The 14,776-nt window shown below is 43.5% G+C and overlaps 1 protein-coding gene across 1 annotated transcript in view; it reads left to right on the top strand.

Annotated features, from left to right (window-relative positions):
- LOC137323334 (carboxypeptidase inhibitor SmCI-like) overlaps nt 1-13,414 on the top strand; it is a 44,557-nt gene extending 31,143 nt beyond the window's left edge. The window contains exons 4-5 of the mRNA XM_067986818.1: nt 9,752-9,937; nt 12,093-13,414. Of these exons, the coding sequence (XP_067842919.1) occupies nt 9,752-9,937; nt 12,093-12,109 (203 nt within the window). The 3' untranslated portion in view covers nt 12,110-13,414. The remainder of the gene's footprint in view (nt 1-9,751; nt 9,938-12,092) is intronic.
- Nucleotides 13,415-14,776: the final 1,362 nt, after the last annotated feature.

The raw sequence follows: 14,776 nt of genomic DNA, 5'->3' as shown, positions 1-14,776 counted from the left end.
CGCAATCTCTTAAAGGATGGATGTTTCTTCGGAATCTCTTAAAGGTAGCTGGTACCTGTTATTTGCTGAAAATAATAGTCTACTGTCTGCATGGAGTCTGAACAGAGATCAGACATCGCACACGTAAAACACGGATGCAGATCCCATCCCTATGTTTACACACTGATGAGTTATGTTAAAACATTGAATAAAGGTTGCGCACTACTAAATCCCACATCTTCCAATCTGCACACCAGACCTCATCAATCTGCCGATCTGAGTTGGTACCTGGCCTGCGAGAGTGGATGCACCAAGGTTCTCTGCTGATGCACTAGAGACCTTGGGTGCAAGAGGTGGGCAGAAGGAGGGACATCCTATATCCACGGGGTGGGGGGGGTGTGGGGGAGAGGGGTTCAAGAGGCCCTCCAGACATATACTCAAAAGGCAGTGGGGGACGAAGTCAATGCCAGGCGCACAGCATCATGAACATGGATGCAGTGCAGGAAGAAGTTCAATGCTTTGACATGAGTGGTCAAGGTGAGTGAGGTCAACTGTCAAGTGCGTCTCCTACCAACTGCTCCATGCACTACTCCCCCATTCCCCACATACCAATAAACTCTTTCCATCAGTACTCAATTCTTCCAATCAGATGCTTCCTCTCACCCTTACACATTACCACTGTTTCAAGCCGCCCACCCACAACTCACAGGCCACACATACTGGCAGCTATTCAACCATGACAGGCAGATCACCCAGGCACATGTCCCGCTTTCTTGCAGGAGAAGGTGGCGCATATCAAGAGGCAGCAAATGGCCGTGGAATTTAGCCCCTCGAGCCTGTTCCACCATTCAGTGAGATCATGGTGAACCTGTGACCTAGCTCCATGTGTCCGTCTTAGCCCCATATCCCTTAATACCTTTGGTTCACAGAAATCTATCAATCTCAGATTTAACATTCGCAAGTGAGCTAGCATCAACTGCTGTCTACAGAAGAACGTTCCAAACGTCTCCCACTCTTTGTGTGTAGAAGCATTTCCTAACTTCACTTCTGCACGTCCTGGCTCTAAATGTTAGTCTACGTCCCAGCGTCCTAGTATTGAAGTCTAGGAGACCTCCAAAAACAGTTACAAATGTCTCGGCAGCTAGAGGCAATAATCCAGCCACTAACCTGTAAATCCTGCATGGTCCTTTTAAACAGCACTGGTGGGGGGTCCTCCATGCATTCTAAGACAATTTCAGATGGTTAGGGTTAAGACTGTGCATTGAGTTGAGCGTTAAGTCCCAAAATGATGTCTATCACTTTAAATCAGCGTTACACACTGATTGAAGCCATTTTCTCCCTACTTTGCATGATTCCAGCGTTCGTTACCTGCGCCTGTGCCAACTCCTATACCAGAATGGCGTCTGGTGCACGTCACGCAGGAAACGTGTATGCGCATCCAAGACGCTATATTGGATGTCGAAGAGGTCATGTAGCATCGAAACAACGGGTGCTACACGGCCCAATTTAGCGCCCTAAATATGAGCTATAACTTCTTCCATGCAAGATTTCTTTTTTCTAAATCATCAAATTCTTACCAGTACCAGCTCCATTAAAATGGTGCTCTTCTGTTCTATATAAGCTTTCGTAATGTTGCCTGAAGGAAGTGATGCAAATGTGTGACTGTGTGTGGTGATTTCCTTGTGTATTAGCCCGGCGACTTATGCACAGGCCGTCTACTTTGAAGAAAGCTTCGAAATTAATCTTTGACTGGCAAATTTCTGTTGTTTCTCACCCCTCCAGAAAATAAATGTGTGCACAATTCGTACATCTGCCTATGCTGGTTGTTGTTTTTGTATCTTCACACTCTTCCCCTTGGACAATAGTATGAAATAGTGGATGGATTCGCAGGCTGATCAGCAGTCTGACGGGTCACAATGTGAACTCTCCTTCCATGGCTGTAACCACCTTTATACCAGCTGATAGGGTGGTTAATCCTATATGGCGGGATGGTTTTATGAGCTATCCTGGTGGTTGTATTTTATTAGTACATTAAAGGGGGTGATTCTGTGATCCCGCACTTCCAGCGGGGAGCTATGCTTACAGGGAAGGTGGGACAGAGACAGGGCAACAACATTGTAGCCTCGATTCTCCAACTCACGCTCCCTGCAAGTGCAGCTTCCCACTGAGAGCATGAAATCATCCCTTAAATTTTCAGATATAGTTTGGCTACTTTCTAGTTGCACTAGCCCTGTATGTGTGACTGCAGCTCCCCCTCTAAATTGTAGATTCAAAATTACAATTAGGAGTTACTGCAATAAGTTTACTTTATATCGCTTCCATTGCAATAGGATTTGTAATGAATATTTCCATGGGTGGGATGGAGTGGTGGTTGGTGGGAGAAGGAGGGAGACAGCTGTAGCGATACCTGTAATGGTCCCTTATATGGCTGCCAGGCAGGAAAGTGATAGTAACAGGAATCCACTGCTCTGGTTTTGCCTTCTGTTGCAATACTTTAAATACTGCTGTTAGCTTTCATGTGAGCTGGCAAGAGAGCTGAGGATTTGCAGAATCTGACAGGTGATATATTATGGAATAAATCCCTACTACAATTTAACCAGCTCCAGACACAACAGCAACTACCCCAAAGGATGTTTTGACTCATTTTTTAAAAAATAGTTAAATGCTTGGGAGGAAAATATTTTGATTTTTTTTTATTTGAAGCTTCATAAACGGCTGTTTGTTTTTCTTGAAAAGAAAGTTTCATAGAAATGTCCGGAATGTTTTGGACCATATTTTTATACCATGATGATGATTCACATTCTGCGATGAGAAATAAAACACTGCATGAGGTAGGACATTCTGGGCCCTGTGCATTGATCATTCTGTGTAGTCTTTGATATCAATTTATTAGCTCAGTGGCTTTTGCAGAACTTATTTCATTGTTTCCCGATTCAAACCATCTCATTACTCTTCTTTCCCACTCTACATCTGGAATTTCCAAACTTTTTTTTTCGTAAGAATTCCTTTTGGGGTATAATCTTTAAATGAAGGAAGCATAATCTCCTTGGGGTGAATGTGGGAGGGGTGAAATACTGCACAGAAGTATATTGAAAAATTATATCTAAAATATGGATTGTCCTGCATTATGGTTAATACTCCTCTGAGTTTTTCTGTCTTGTTCCTTGTAAGCTGCATGCTGTTCCTTACTGCAGAATATCCTAGTCTGATTCTTTCCCAGAACCTCAATCTTTCCTTCCTTCTATAATCGTACGGCTTTTAAAACCCAAACTTGGAATCACCTAATCACCACTTCCTGATAATGTATTGTCCTCTCTTTCACTCTGTTCAGCTTTGGTGATGTTCTACATTATGGACCTTGGCTCTTCACTTTGATTTCTTTATAAAAAAAGAATTGCTCCCCCATCCTTGCTCTGTAAATTTGTATGGTATTTTTGTTCCAGTACTGCTGATAACCATCTCTGCTGTTAATTCAGCTCCTCTGACACTCAAGTACCAAATTATGTTATCAGTGCTCAATATTTCAAGATATACATCCATTGTTTGCAATATTAGCCGACAAACACTTCTTTATCTACTATGGTAGTGGAGGTGTTAATACGTTTGCAAGCTCAAACTCACCGGTGGTAATTTTCACTTGGGCGGCAAAATGGTGGAGTTTGGTAGGAATGCACCAATAGTAGATCGCCCGCCTGTTACAGAACCCGTCCGGTTTTCATTTCCATTGAAATCACCCCTTCGTGAAGGACATGCAAGTAGCTTGTTAAATAAACATCATCAGTTTGGATGGTTTGTGAGCATTAATTTCTGATGCAACATTTAAGAATTTAATTTAAATGATATTCAAATGTGAAACTATTACCCAAAACTCCAGCAGTTTTTAACCAACCTTTTCCATCATTTTACTTACAAGCCCTACCTAACCCTTAATCACATTCAAAAAATTCACAGACTTCATTGTATAGTCTGTTTGTTAGATTGCATTATAGGCAATTGCAAATGACAACATAAAAAAGATTTTTGCCAGTGTACAAGTGGAAACAGAAGTGTACTAATGCAAACAAGAGGCGGGGTAAGAAAATGGACCTCGTTGCACCCATTGGGCGCAATGAGGCCCAATGTCGGGGACCAATGTCCTGCCCCAAGGATGCCAGAAAAATGATCGATCTGAAATTGGTCCAAGCCATTTTCAGGCACCCCTGGGGGCCAGCTAAAACAGGCATTAGGCCCCATACATATGTAAATGAGGGGCCCATAGTCTGTTTTAGGCCCCTTCTGTGAAATTGAGCAGCAGTGAGCAGGACAAACATTGGGCCGCGCAGCTCAGAATCTTCAGCGGCTGTTGCGGCCGCCCACTAAAAGTAAGTTTTCTCAATGCCAATTTTTACAAAAATCTTCCTGAGGAGCAGGAGTACTCCTTCGACTCCACAGTCATTGCAATCGCCCCATCCCCATTGTCCGCTCCAACTCCCCTCCCAGGGCTTACCTCTGGGCCACTGCTGGCGAGGCAAGTGGCCTGACTTTGGTGCTGCTCAAATGCGTGAGCTGCTCATGGACGCGAGAGAGGCACCGGCAGCTCAGACGTAAAATGTTAATGAGACGGTACGGTAGCATAGTGGTTATGTTACTGGACTAGTAATCCAGAGGCCTGGACTAATAATCTGGAGTCATGAGTTCAAATCCTGCCATGGCAGCTGGGGAATTTAAATTCAATTAAATAAAATCTGGAATTGAAATACCAGTATCAGTAATGGTGGCCATGAAACTACCGGATTGTTGTAAAAACCCATCTGGTTCACTAATGTCCTTTAGGGAAGGAAACCTGCTGTCCTTACCCAGTCTGGCCTATATGTGACTTCAGACTCACAGTAATGTGGTTGATTCTTAATTGCCCTCTGAAATGGCCAAGCAAGCCACTCAGTTGTAAAATCTCACTAAAAAATGTCATAATAATAAGACTGGATGGACCACTAGGCACCTAACAGCACTGTGGGAGAACCTTCACCACGTGGACTGCAGCGGTTCAAGAAGGCAGCTCACCTCCTATATCCCATGAACGAATAATAAAAAAAACCGAGGCTGACCCTGTCGAATTTCTACCCCATGTATGTCATCCAGATTTGGCATACAATATTCCTCAAAAACATATCCATTGCATTTGTTGTGGACTATGCCTTAAACTGAGGGATTGATCCTCAATCCAATGTGTATTTTGGCCATATTCTTAATCAATATGGTCCTTCCTCAGTCTATGGAATTGATTTTTCAATCAATTGCTGTATTTCATCTCAGAATTGATTATGCATTCAGTTAAAAGAAAGACTTGCATTTATAAAGCACCTTTCATGATCTCAGGACATCCCAAAGCACTTTACAGCCAATGAAGTACTTTTTGAAGTGTAGTCACTGTTGTAATGTTACTCCTCGTTGAGAAAGGTGTTCCCAAATGCAATCATCACATTATGTATAGCTTCTAGCATTTTTAAAACCACATCACGTTCTATCGGTGTTAAGGGATGGGTATCTGAAAGTCATCTTCAAAGCTTGCTGGTAGTTTTTCAGAAATCCCACAGCCTAAGCATCCAGCAAAGTGACCTTGCTGTCAGCCAGCGGTCAATCATCAACGCAAAATTGTATAATGAACAAAAAACTGCTGTTAACTCTAATCTTTCTCACTACGCCCCTTCTTCAACTGCACATTGTAAGAGAATTTCAGTAATCAGATGGATACAGTTTAATCAAAGGATTGGAACATTACAGCAGATCTTCGGTGACAGGAATTTTAAATCTATTCCTTTGACTGTAAAAACGTTCAACAGTCAAAATTCCCACTATTTATTTCTTTGGAAGCTGAGACTGTTGCACTAAATGAATAGTTATAGAGGAAATGTAAGCTTGTTGTAATAATTGTCTAATTATTTGGATAATTTTCTGTTCAGTGTGTAGCTTTGGTAGCTCAGTTGGTTCAGTGTCAGACTGGTTGACCCTAGATATCAATGCTGGCATTCCTTCATCCTTCTGAGGAGAGATACAAAGTACCACATGTTGGAATGTAAACAGATAGCAGGAGACTGCACAATGTTTGGCACGCTGCAGAGAATTCTCCCCCGTGTCCCTCCTGAAATTGAGCAGGATTGCAGAATGTCGAAAAATTTGGATGATGTGGCCTACTGCTTCCTCATTGCCTGACTGGCATTTTCCTCTCTCCCCCTCCCCCGTTCCCACCCTGGGACCGGTGCTGGCTGCTTCTTCCCCACCCACCGCATGCAAGTGGCGGTGGAGGCAGGACCCTGGTGCCTGGGGATTTCCCTCCTTTCTATCTCAGTTACTGCCACTTCCCAGAACCAGCATGTGGAAGGTGGGAGTAGGCCTCAGCAAACAGCAGTAAAGTTCCAAGTTCCCCCAATGGAAGGAGAGGGCTTTGTTGCCAGCCTCCTCTCCCTCCAGTTGGCCAAAAAGGCTTACCTGTTGAAGGCCCCTGTCTAGGCCAAGGCCTTCAGTAGGAGCCTTCCTTTTGATTTTTGGGTTGCATCTTCTCCTTTAAGATGTCTTGCTGCCTGTTCTGGTGCTGCAGTGGCATACCCACTGCAGCACCGTCAGAGTTTACTTACTTGCACTGGTAGGCTCCCTATTAGGAACATAGGAAGATGCATAGGCCATTTAGCCCCGCAGCCCTTTTCCGCCATTCAGTTAGATTATCTGTACCTCAACTCCATTTACCTGCCTTTGCTCCACATCTCTTGATAGCGAGAATCTCGCTGGGATCTTGCCATGCATACTCAATGAACCTTGACCCAGGAAATTGGGGCTGAGGTAGATATGGAGAAGCGGGTGTATCCCTTGCCATGCTGGAACTCTGTTCCAAAGAAGAGAACTCTCCATCATTCCCTGTCACAGTATCTGTCCTTGGGCACTTCTGGCTGTTGGCACAAGACACTGTGATCAGCCTCATGCTGCTTCTGAAATAAGATAAGTGTCTGTCTCTCTCTATGCAACTTTAAAATTCCTCCTCCTTCCTATTATAAAAGGTAACCAGATATTTGCTAGAAGAAGGAGCTGCAATTAAATTTTAGTTTGTTCCACTTGATCAGAGAGTTTTAATGAGGCTGTTTTAAGAAAATTATTGTTGCATTTGTGTATAAGTCACTGCTACCCTATTTTTAATAATTGCTATATTAATTACAACAGTGACTACACAGTACTTTATTGGCTGTGAAGTGTTTTGGGACGTCCTGAAATCATAAAAGGCAAAATATAAATGCAAGTTCTTCCTTTCAAAAAGGGAAGCACATTTTGCTGAATTGCCCCACAATCCTAAATATGTGTATCTAATCTCCCGTTTACATTGAAAAACCACTTACACTGAAAGGAACTGTTTCCACAAAATGCTGCCGTTACCTATGTTGCCAATCCACCTGTTTTCACTGTAGACCTGATTTTACAAATCCACATTTCTCACGAGCAATGATCCCCACTCGGAGCATATTTTTATAAAATTGGTCCTTGTCTGGAACTTCTTGCGCAGTTGTTCAAAAATTTGTGAATGTGAAAACCTCATTATGGATCTGTGTAGACAGCTGAGAGCTCCGCCCACTGACTACCAGAACAAAATAGTGGCCCTCGCCATGCACATTTGTTACCAGCATGCTTTGTCTCCAGAGGCAGGGAGTGAAACTAACACTGGAGTGAGATTTTGGCTCAACACAAAGTATTTTTCTTTATTTAAGGGAGTTGGGACTGAAAGAATTGGGTCTAGGGAGGAGTTAGTCTGTATTGGTATATTCTATCATTTTAAATACTTCAAAATCTTTTAATGGAGCTTCAAGAAACAGGAGTGAGGAAGTTACAGAGAGTGAGAACTTAACAAGGAGAAAGCCAGCTTCAGTGACGAGGAAGCTACCAAAAACGATTGAAGATAAAGAGAAAACATTCAGACATTATGGGCTCGATTTTTTGCACCCGCGACCGGGTGTGTCGTGGCGGGGGGGGGCTCCGAAAATCGTGGATTCCCGGGGTGGGTCCGGAGCCTGGCTCCAACCCGCCCACTTCCGGGTTCCCCAGTGACGCGCTGACATGCGCCTGCAGCCCCCGCATTTGGGACTCCCGCCGGCAATTAAAGCCGTTTAAAGCAATTAAAGCAAACACCATTGTGCATCCTCTTCATGCTCACGACACGTTTGCCTTGCGCTTCCTACTGCACATACGTGATGCATGCCCTGTGGCTGCAGCACAGGTAGTGGCAGGTTGAATGAGGCTGACCGTGAAAGAGATGCATGAGTGGGTGAGTATGAGATAGAACCATGAGATTGTACGAGGATTGGGTTGATTGGTAGTGGCGGGATGAGTACTGGTGAGGTGAGTAAGTGCAGGTTAGATGAGGATGAGCTTTGAGTAGGTGTGAGGAGTGATGTGATAGGGTAGTGTTGGCAGTGCTTAGGTCATTGAAGCGCCTCCTGCACTGTATGCAGGTGCGTGATATGTTGGTGGTGCTGGTGACCTCCTCTGCCACCTCGAGCCAGGCCTTCTTGGTGGCAGAGGCAGGCCACTTCCTCCCGCCCGCCAGGGAGAAGATCTCTGTCCTCCCCCTCCTCCTCACCCCATCCAATAAGAGCTGGAGTGAGGCATCATTAAACCTGGGAGCAGCCTTCCCCCTGGGCTGCTCCATGCTGTAATATTGCCTATTTTCTGCAGCATCAGTCAGTGGAGGACTGCCCCTTTAAATAGTGCTCCTCCAGTTGACAGCCTATGCTGCGCATGAGTAGTCCGCCTGCTGCGCAGCTTTCCAGCGCGAAACCCGGAAGCCATGGTAAGTGGCTTCAATCAAGCTGCGATTGTGTGCGGAGCACCCCGATTTCACTGGGCGCGTTACCCACGCCAATGAAGTACTTTTGAACTGTAGTCACTGTTATAATGTAGGAAACGAGGCAGCCAATTTGTGCACAGCATTGTCCTAAAAAAACAACAATTGTGATAATCTGTTTTAGTGGCAGGACACCAGGGAGAACATCCCTGCTCTTCTTTGAAATAGTGCCATGGGATCTTTTACCTCCACCTGAGAGAGCTGATGGGGCCTTGGTTTAATGTCTCATCTGAAAGACGGCACCTCCGACAGTGTAGCACTGTCTCACTGGAGTGCCAGCCTAGATGTTATTAAGTCTCTGGAGTGGGGCCTGAACCTACAGACTCAAAGGCAAGAGTGCTACCACTGAGCCACGGCTGACACTTATAAGGATAACTACAAGGAGAAAGGACATGGAAAGGACAAGCAGGCAGACTGCCACTGCCCACTGATATCAGGCGAGAGTTAAAACCTCCCGGGCCTCATGCTGCCGAGGTCGGGGTGGGTTGCCAACTGCCTCGGGCTGCTCTCCCACACAACTCCTGCTCCGAGTCAAAATCAGGGCCTTATTCTATTTTCCAATATAAAGCACTGGAACCTGTTGCATAGGAGAAATTAAAGATACATTTGGAAGTAATAAAACAATTCAGGAATGTTTAATGTGCAAAAAGAAGTGTATTAACTGAGACAAAAAAGATGATAGCAGAACTACAGAAATGCTCCCTGAAGTTGTGAGATCCTTCTGGGCATTTCCACAGAGACTTTGTGATATTAAAAATGGCAGATTGCTGATTTGATTTGTGCAGCGCAATAGGGACAGTAGATGGTCACTGCAGCTTGGAGAATATTGCCTGGACCACAATTGTTTATGGAATTGAAAATAATTTTGGTGTTACTTTCTGGACATCAAATATGTTATCTCTGTCTCAACAGTTTTGCGTTCAGATCTCCCAACCTTCTGTCAGGCCCCTGCAGACAAAGGTGGCTGCAATGCTTCCATAAACAGATACTTCTACAACCATTCCACTGACAATTGCGACACCTTTATCTACAGTGGATGTGGAGGAAATCAGAACAATTTTAACAACAAACAGATATGTCGTCGCACCTGCAGAAAAGGTATATGTCGTGAAACAATGGCCTCTGTTCTTGTGCTGCTTAATACTGTAGTAGGAGCTGGTGGGGATAAAGTTAAATATAGTAGATTCTGAGTTACAGTGAACATAATGAGCACCACAAGTTTTAAAAGTAATAGTAATTATGCTGTATAAATACACTCTTATAGACAATGTATATATAGAATTGATGATACAATGAAAAATCCTTTTAGGGTATATTCAGCATATGTTGGAGTTATTCATAAATGCAACATTAAACATATTAAAAATATTTTAAGCTGAAAACTTGCAAACAAAATATCTGATGTCCATTTTAAGCTGGATGTTGAAATAATTTTGCTATGACGTATGTTTTCTGTTGAAGATGTCTCAAACTATTCAAAACATGGTTAGACCAGGGTAAACTAATGAACTCAATGACAATAAATCCAAACTTGACATCAGATATATGAACATTATTCAAAGTTTGGCTCCATTTCCAGAATACATCTTAAATGTATATTTTTCATGAAGTTGTCATTCTACTGAAAGCCAGCTGTTTAATGTTGATCCATTGTTGTTGGGTGTTTTATTATTTTACTTGATTCGGGAAAAAAACCTGGACATTGAGCCAAAAACCAACAGCTCCCTCTACTGATTAATGATGACATAAAATGAAAAGTTCTTATTTTCGTGGCTGGGAACCAGTGAAAGTCACCCTATAAGAGTAGCTAATTTTGAATGTTCAGACCTAAGTCCCAGAATAAGAGTTCAGCTTCTATCACTAGAGCCTTAAGGGCACCAGTAATTTAATTTCCTGAATGGGTGAAAATTGTTGCCTGCAAACTGATATGTTTTATTTAAAAGGAAAAGTGACAAATCTAAATGTGTAACAGTAGAGGTTATTGTTCAAAGTTTTTCTCCAGATAGTCTCTTCCCTCCCAACCCAAGTCAATAGGTCCCTCATGCCCTAACAGACTACAAATTTCAGACAGATCTCTTCCAAAATTAATGGCTCACAAATGGCCGACTGTACATGTGACATAAAAAGCCATGACGTAAAGGATAAAACATAGGCTGGCTTTATATGAAAAAATTAAAAGCTAGACTGGTACAATAAGTATTTCTCCCTTTTTATAAACTCACTGTAAATTTTTTTTTGAAATGTTAGTTTTCTTGCTGACCTGGAGCAAACAATTCCTATGTTTAGTTAGATCACAGATCAGCCATGATCTTATCAAATGGCGGAGCAAGCACGAGGGGCTGAATGGCCTACTCCTGTTCCTATGTTTATAATTTGTAGCAAAATTGTAAAAATGTTCCAATCAAAGGAAAATTTCCTGTTATGTTTCTGATGTCATTAGCACATTATGGCCAGGGGAAATCTTTAGCCACAGACCCCTCTCCGGTGGACCAATCTGGTGATACCAGTTACGGGAAATGCCCTGAAGTGAGCTCATTGCAACCAGTGGAGAGCAAGACCTTCAAGCCAGCCTGGTTTCTCTGTCTATCGTGTTGTTTCCTGGGGTTGGGTGCCTTTCATGGGTCAGATGGTTTGGGAACAGTCCTCAGGCCAGTTTACAGTCACATTGCCCAGTAATCACAGTGGAGTCCCTCCAGGACGTGTGAGAACATTACATCACAGGATTGACATAACAAGGAGGGAGACTCTATTTGAGAGGCTTCAACTCAGCAATAAAATTGATGTCAAACAAGAAATTTACACTCAGTGTATTATTTTCTTTTATAAAAAGGTGGAGTACTTTGAATGAAACTTACTCCCCTAAACCCTCCTTCCCCTTTAAACCTCCATTCTAAGCTGAAGGACAGTTTTGGAATACTCCACGCAGATCTGTTTGATGTGTGGTACTTTGGCTTCATTCATAAATACACATTTTTAAACCAGATGAGTGATTTGCATGTCTTCCTTGTTAAATGCTGCTTTGATAAATAGGATTATGCTTTCTTCAGAGTATCTGAACGTCACAGAAAGGTAGTATCCTGCATGAGACCAACAAAAGGCCCCATGCTCATCCTTCCCAGTTTTACCAAGCATGCTCTTGTGTACATCTTTAAGCACCTCTCAGTGCAACAGCGATTGCCTCAACCATGAAGAAAACAAGTTGAACATTTAAATGAATTTCACAACATTTAAATTTCTTTATTTTAACTTTCAGGATCCAGAAGGCAATAGCCCTAAAATTGGCTGAAAATACAGGAAGTGTTCAAACAAACACTGAAGAGAAGCCTTACAATCTCTTGAAATTTAAATTACGTTTGACCTGAAGATGCCAAGCTCTGCACTTTTAAACATCCCTGTTTAGTCTGTTTTCTTGTTTGCAAAAACAATTTTAGTATAGACAATAGCATGTTGTCATTGTCATCAGCTATCAATATCTGCAAACTCACATCCATGATAGATGGCAAGTCTTGGGCCCTGTAGGCAATGTCAGAAAGATGCAGTTACTGTTGGGCCTGAGACAGTCTTCACAGTGACACAGGGCCTTTAAGGAGTTGGGTGTGAGAATTCTTTAGGTAACTTACACCATACGCTAAGTAAAGCCACCATGGCACTCCTGGATAAAAGCATTGAAAAATAATAATCAACAAATTTCTTATTCACCTGATACAGCAGATCAGCTTTTCAGCTGTTTTTTAAAAAAAAATCAGCATTGTCTTTGTTGCCAGAGAGCAGGTGACTTAATAATGTTTTTGCAGTGAAGTTATGCATTTCAGTGCGAATTCCAACGTCACATTGATTGTCCAGCAAAGAAACAAAAGAGATGTGCCAATCACTTCTTAATGAACACTGTAACCTTTAATATAATTCTGATGAGCACATGGTTGTGACTTAATAATTTAACTATATGGCCAGCCCCGTTCATTTTAATGGGCTGGAGAGCACAGAAGTGGAAAGTCCTGGCCCATATGTTGAAAACTCTTCTTCGCTCAGCGCATAGCTACTTTATCTTTTTAAACAATGTGATAAAATAATTGAGACCCATTTGGCTCAGCTACTGTACACTGGAAACTATTTTTAATGTAACAAGAATCCTCCTTGCATGTGTTTGTGTAAATGAATGTGATTACCGTTATCTGAAAATAGGTTGCTATTAGATCAGGAGTTTGAGGTTGTTGGCTTATCCAAGTCATAACACTTTGCCTTTATATGATTGCTATCTTTTTATAAAGCAAAATCACAATGTTATTAATAGCCGTGGTTCACAGTTCAATATGCTGTTTCTATTGGATAGAGCATGTTTGATATAGTATAATGCAGTATATAAATGCATAAGATTATAAGAAATAACAAGCTCTGGAAAAAAAAGACATAGCTGTATATGCCAGTCTGAAGTAAATCATCCTTTTTTAATACCTCTCCGTATCTGGTTAGGGATGTCATGTTAACTGTGGCAAAACGTATTAATCACAACATTACTATGGTAGTTAAGCAAAGATGCTATGCTTTTGTGACATAAAGTATTTCATTATCCATCAATGTGTTTTAGCTTTATTTAATGTTCTAGGCATTTTATCAAAGGATACTGAGAAACACGAGAATGTGATACGGCAACAAGAATGTCTACCCTCTTCCACTGAAAGCATTAACTTTTGCTGCCATATGGTTCCACAGACACAGTCATTCCTCAATACCTTGCCGATGTGGCCACTCTGCATGTGTGAGTCTAGATGGTGGGTATTGCTAACCTTCCATCCAAGGGAGACATCGAACCCGATATTATTTCGAGGAGGTGGGGAGGGAGCGCGGGTGACATTTAGCAGCTAGGAAACCTGGAAATATGGGGCACACGGAGGTCCTGCTGAAATTAATGGCAGGACCTGGTGAATTTTTTTTCTCTGTTTCCTGCACGGCAGCCAGCCAGATTGAGAGGCCGGCTGGCTGTCGAGCGGGAAGGCCTGCGCTGGAAGGCGGCAGCCGGGGACCAGAGAGGTGGGGGGGTGAGGAAGAGATCACAGGAGGGGGGAGGAGATTGTGGGTCGGGCTGGAGATCATGGGCTCGATATTAGGAGGGAGGCGGGTTGGCAGTGGGGGGTCGACTGGGCGCATGGGTAACGCGCCCAGTGAATTTGGGGTGCTCCGCACGCGATCGCAGCCTAATTGAAGGCACTTACACTGGCTTCCGGGTTTCGCGCTGGAAAGCTGCCCACCGGGGAGACTGTGTAGCCGCATCATAGGCTGTCAGCTGGAGGAGCCCTATTTAAAGGGGCAGTCCTCCACTGACTGATGTTGCAGAAAGGAGTCTTCTGGATGGGGTGAGGAGGAGGAGGACAGAGATCTTCTCCCCGGTGGACGGGAGGAAGTGGCCTGCCTCTGCCACCACGAAGGCCTGGCTCGAGGTGGCAGAGGAGGTCACCAGCACCACCAACATATCACGCATCTGCATACAGTGCAGGAGGTGCTTCAATGACCTAAGTAGGTCAGCCGAAGTGAGTACACTTAATCATTCCCCTACACTCTCCTGAGGATCACCATGAAGACCCACACCTGATGCCACCCATTGTGTCACTGCAGAGTGGGTGTAGGTGTATTTGCAGGGCTCTTTTGTGCAGACAACTGAAAGACGTCGGCGACGCATCTCTCTTTGCTGTTGCCCTCCCTCCTGCTGTGCAGGTGGATGTGTCACAGCACTGTGTTGTGGAGGTCCATGTGTCAGAGGTGGACGGCGAGGCTGGTGATGCTGTTCGTCCGCTGAGGAGGTCATGACTGCAGCTAGGGCGGCCCCCATCTGGAAGATGTACGTTTGAGGGGGTCCGCAAGGTAGGTAAATGTGTCTGCACACCGGGGTTGAGGTTCCATGTTGATGAATTTTATTGCTAGGAGGAGGGTGGTGGAGGCCAA

This window comes from Heptranchias perlo, chromosome 7 (genome assembly GCF_035084215.1).
Source record: "Heptranchias perlo isolate sHepPer1 chromosome 7, sHepPer1.hap1, whole genome shotgun sequence".
NCBI lineage: Eukaryota > Metazoa > Chordata > Chondrichthyes > Hexanchiformes > Hexanchidae > Heptranchias > Heptranchias perlo.
This window is presented reverse-complemented; position numbering and strand designations above follow the sequence as displayed.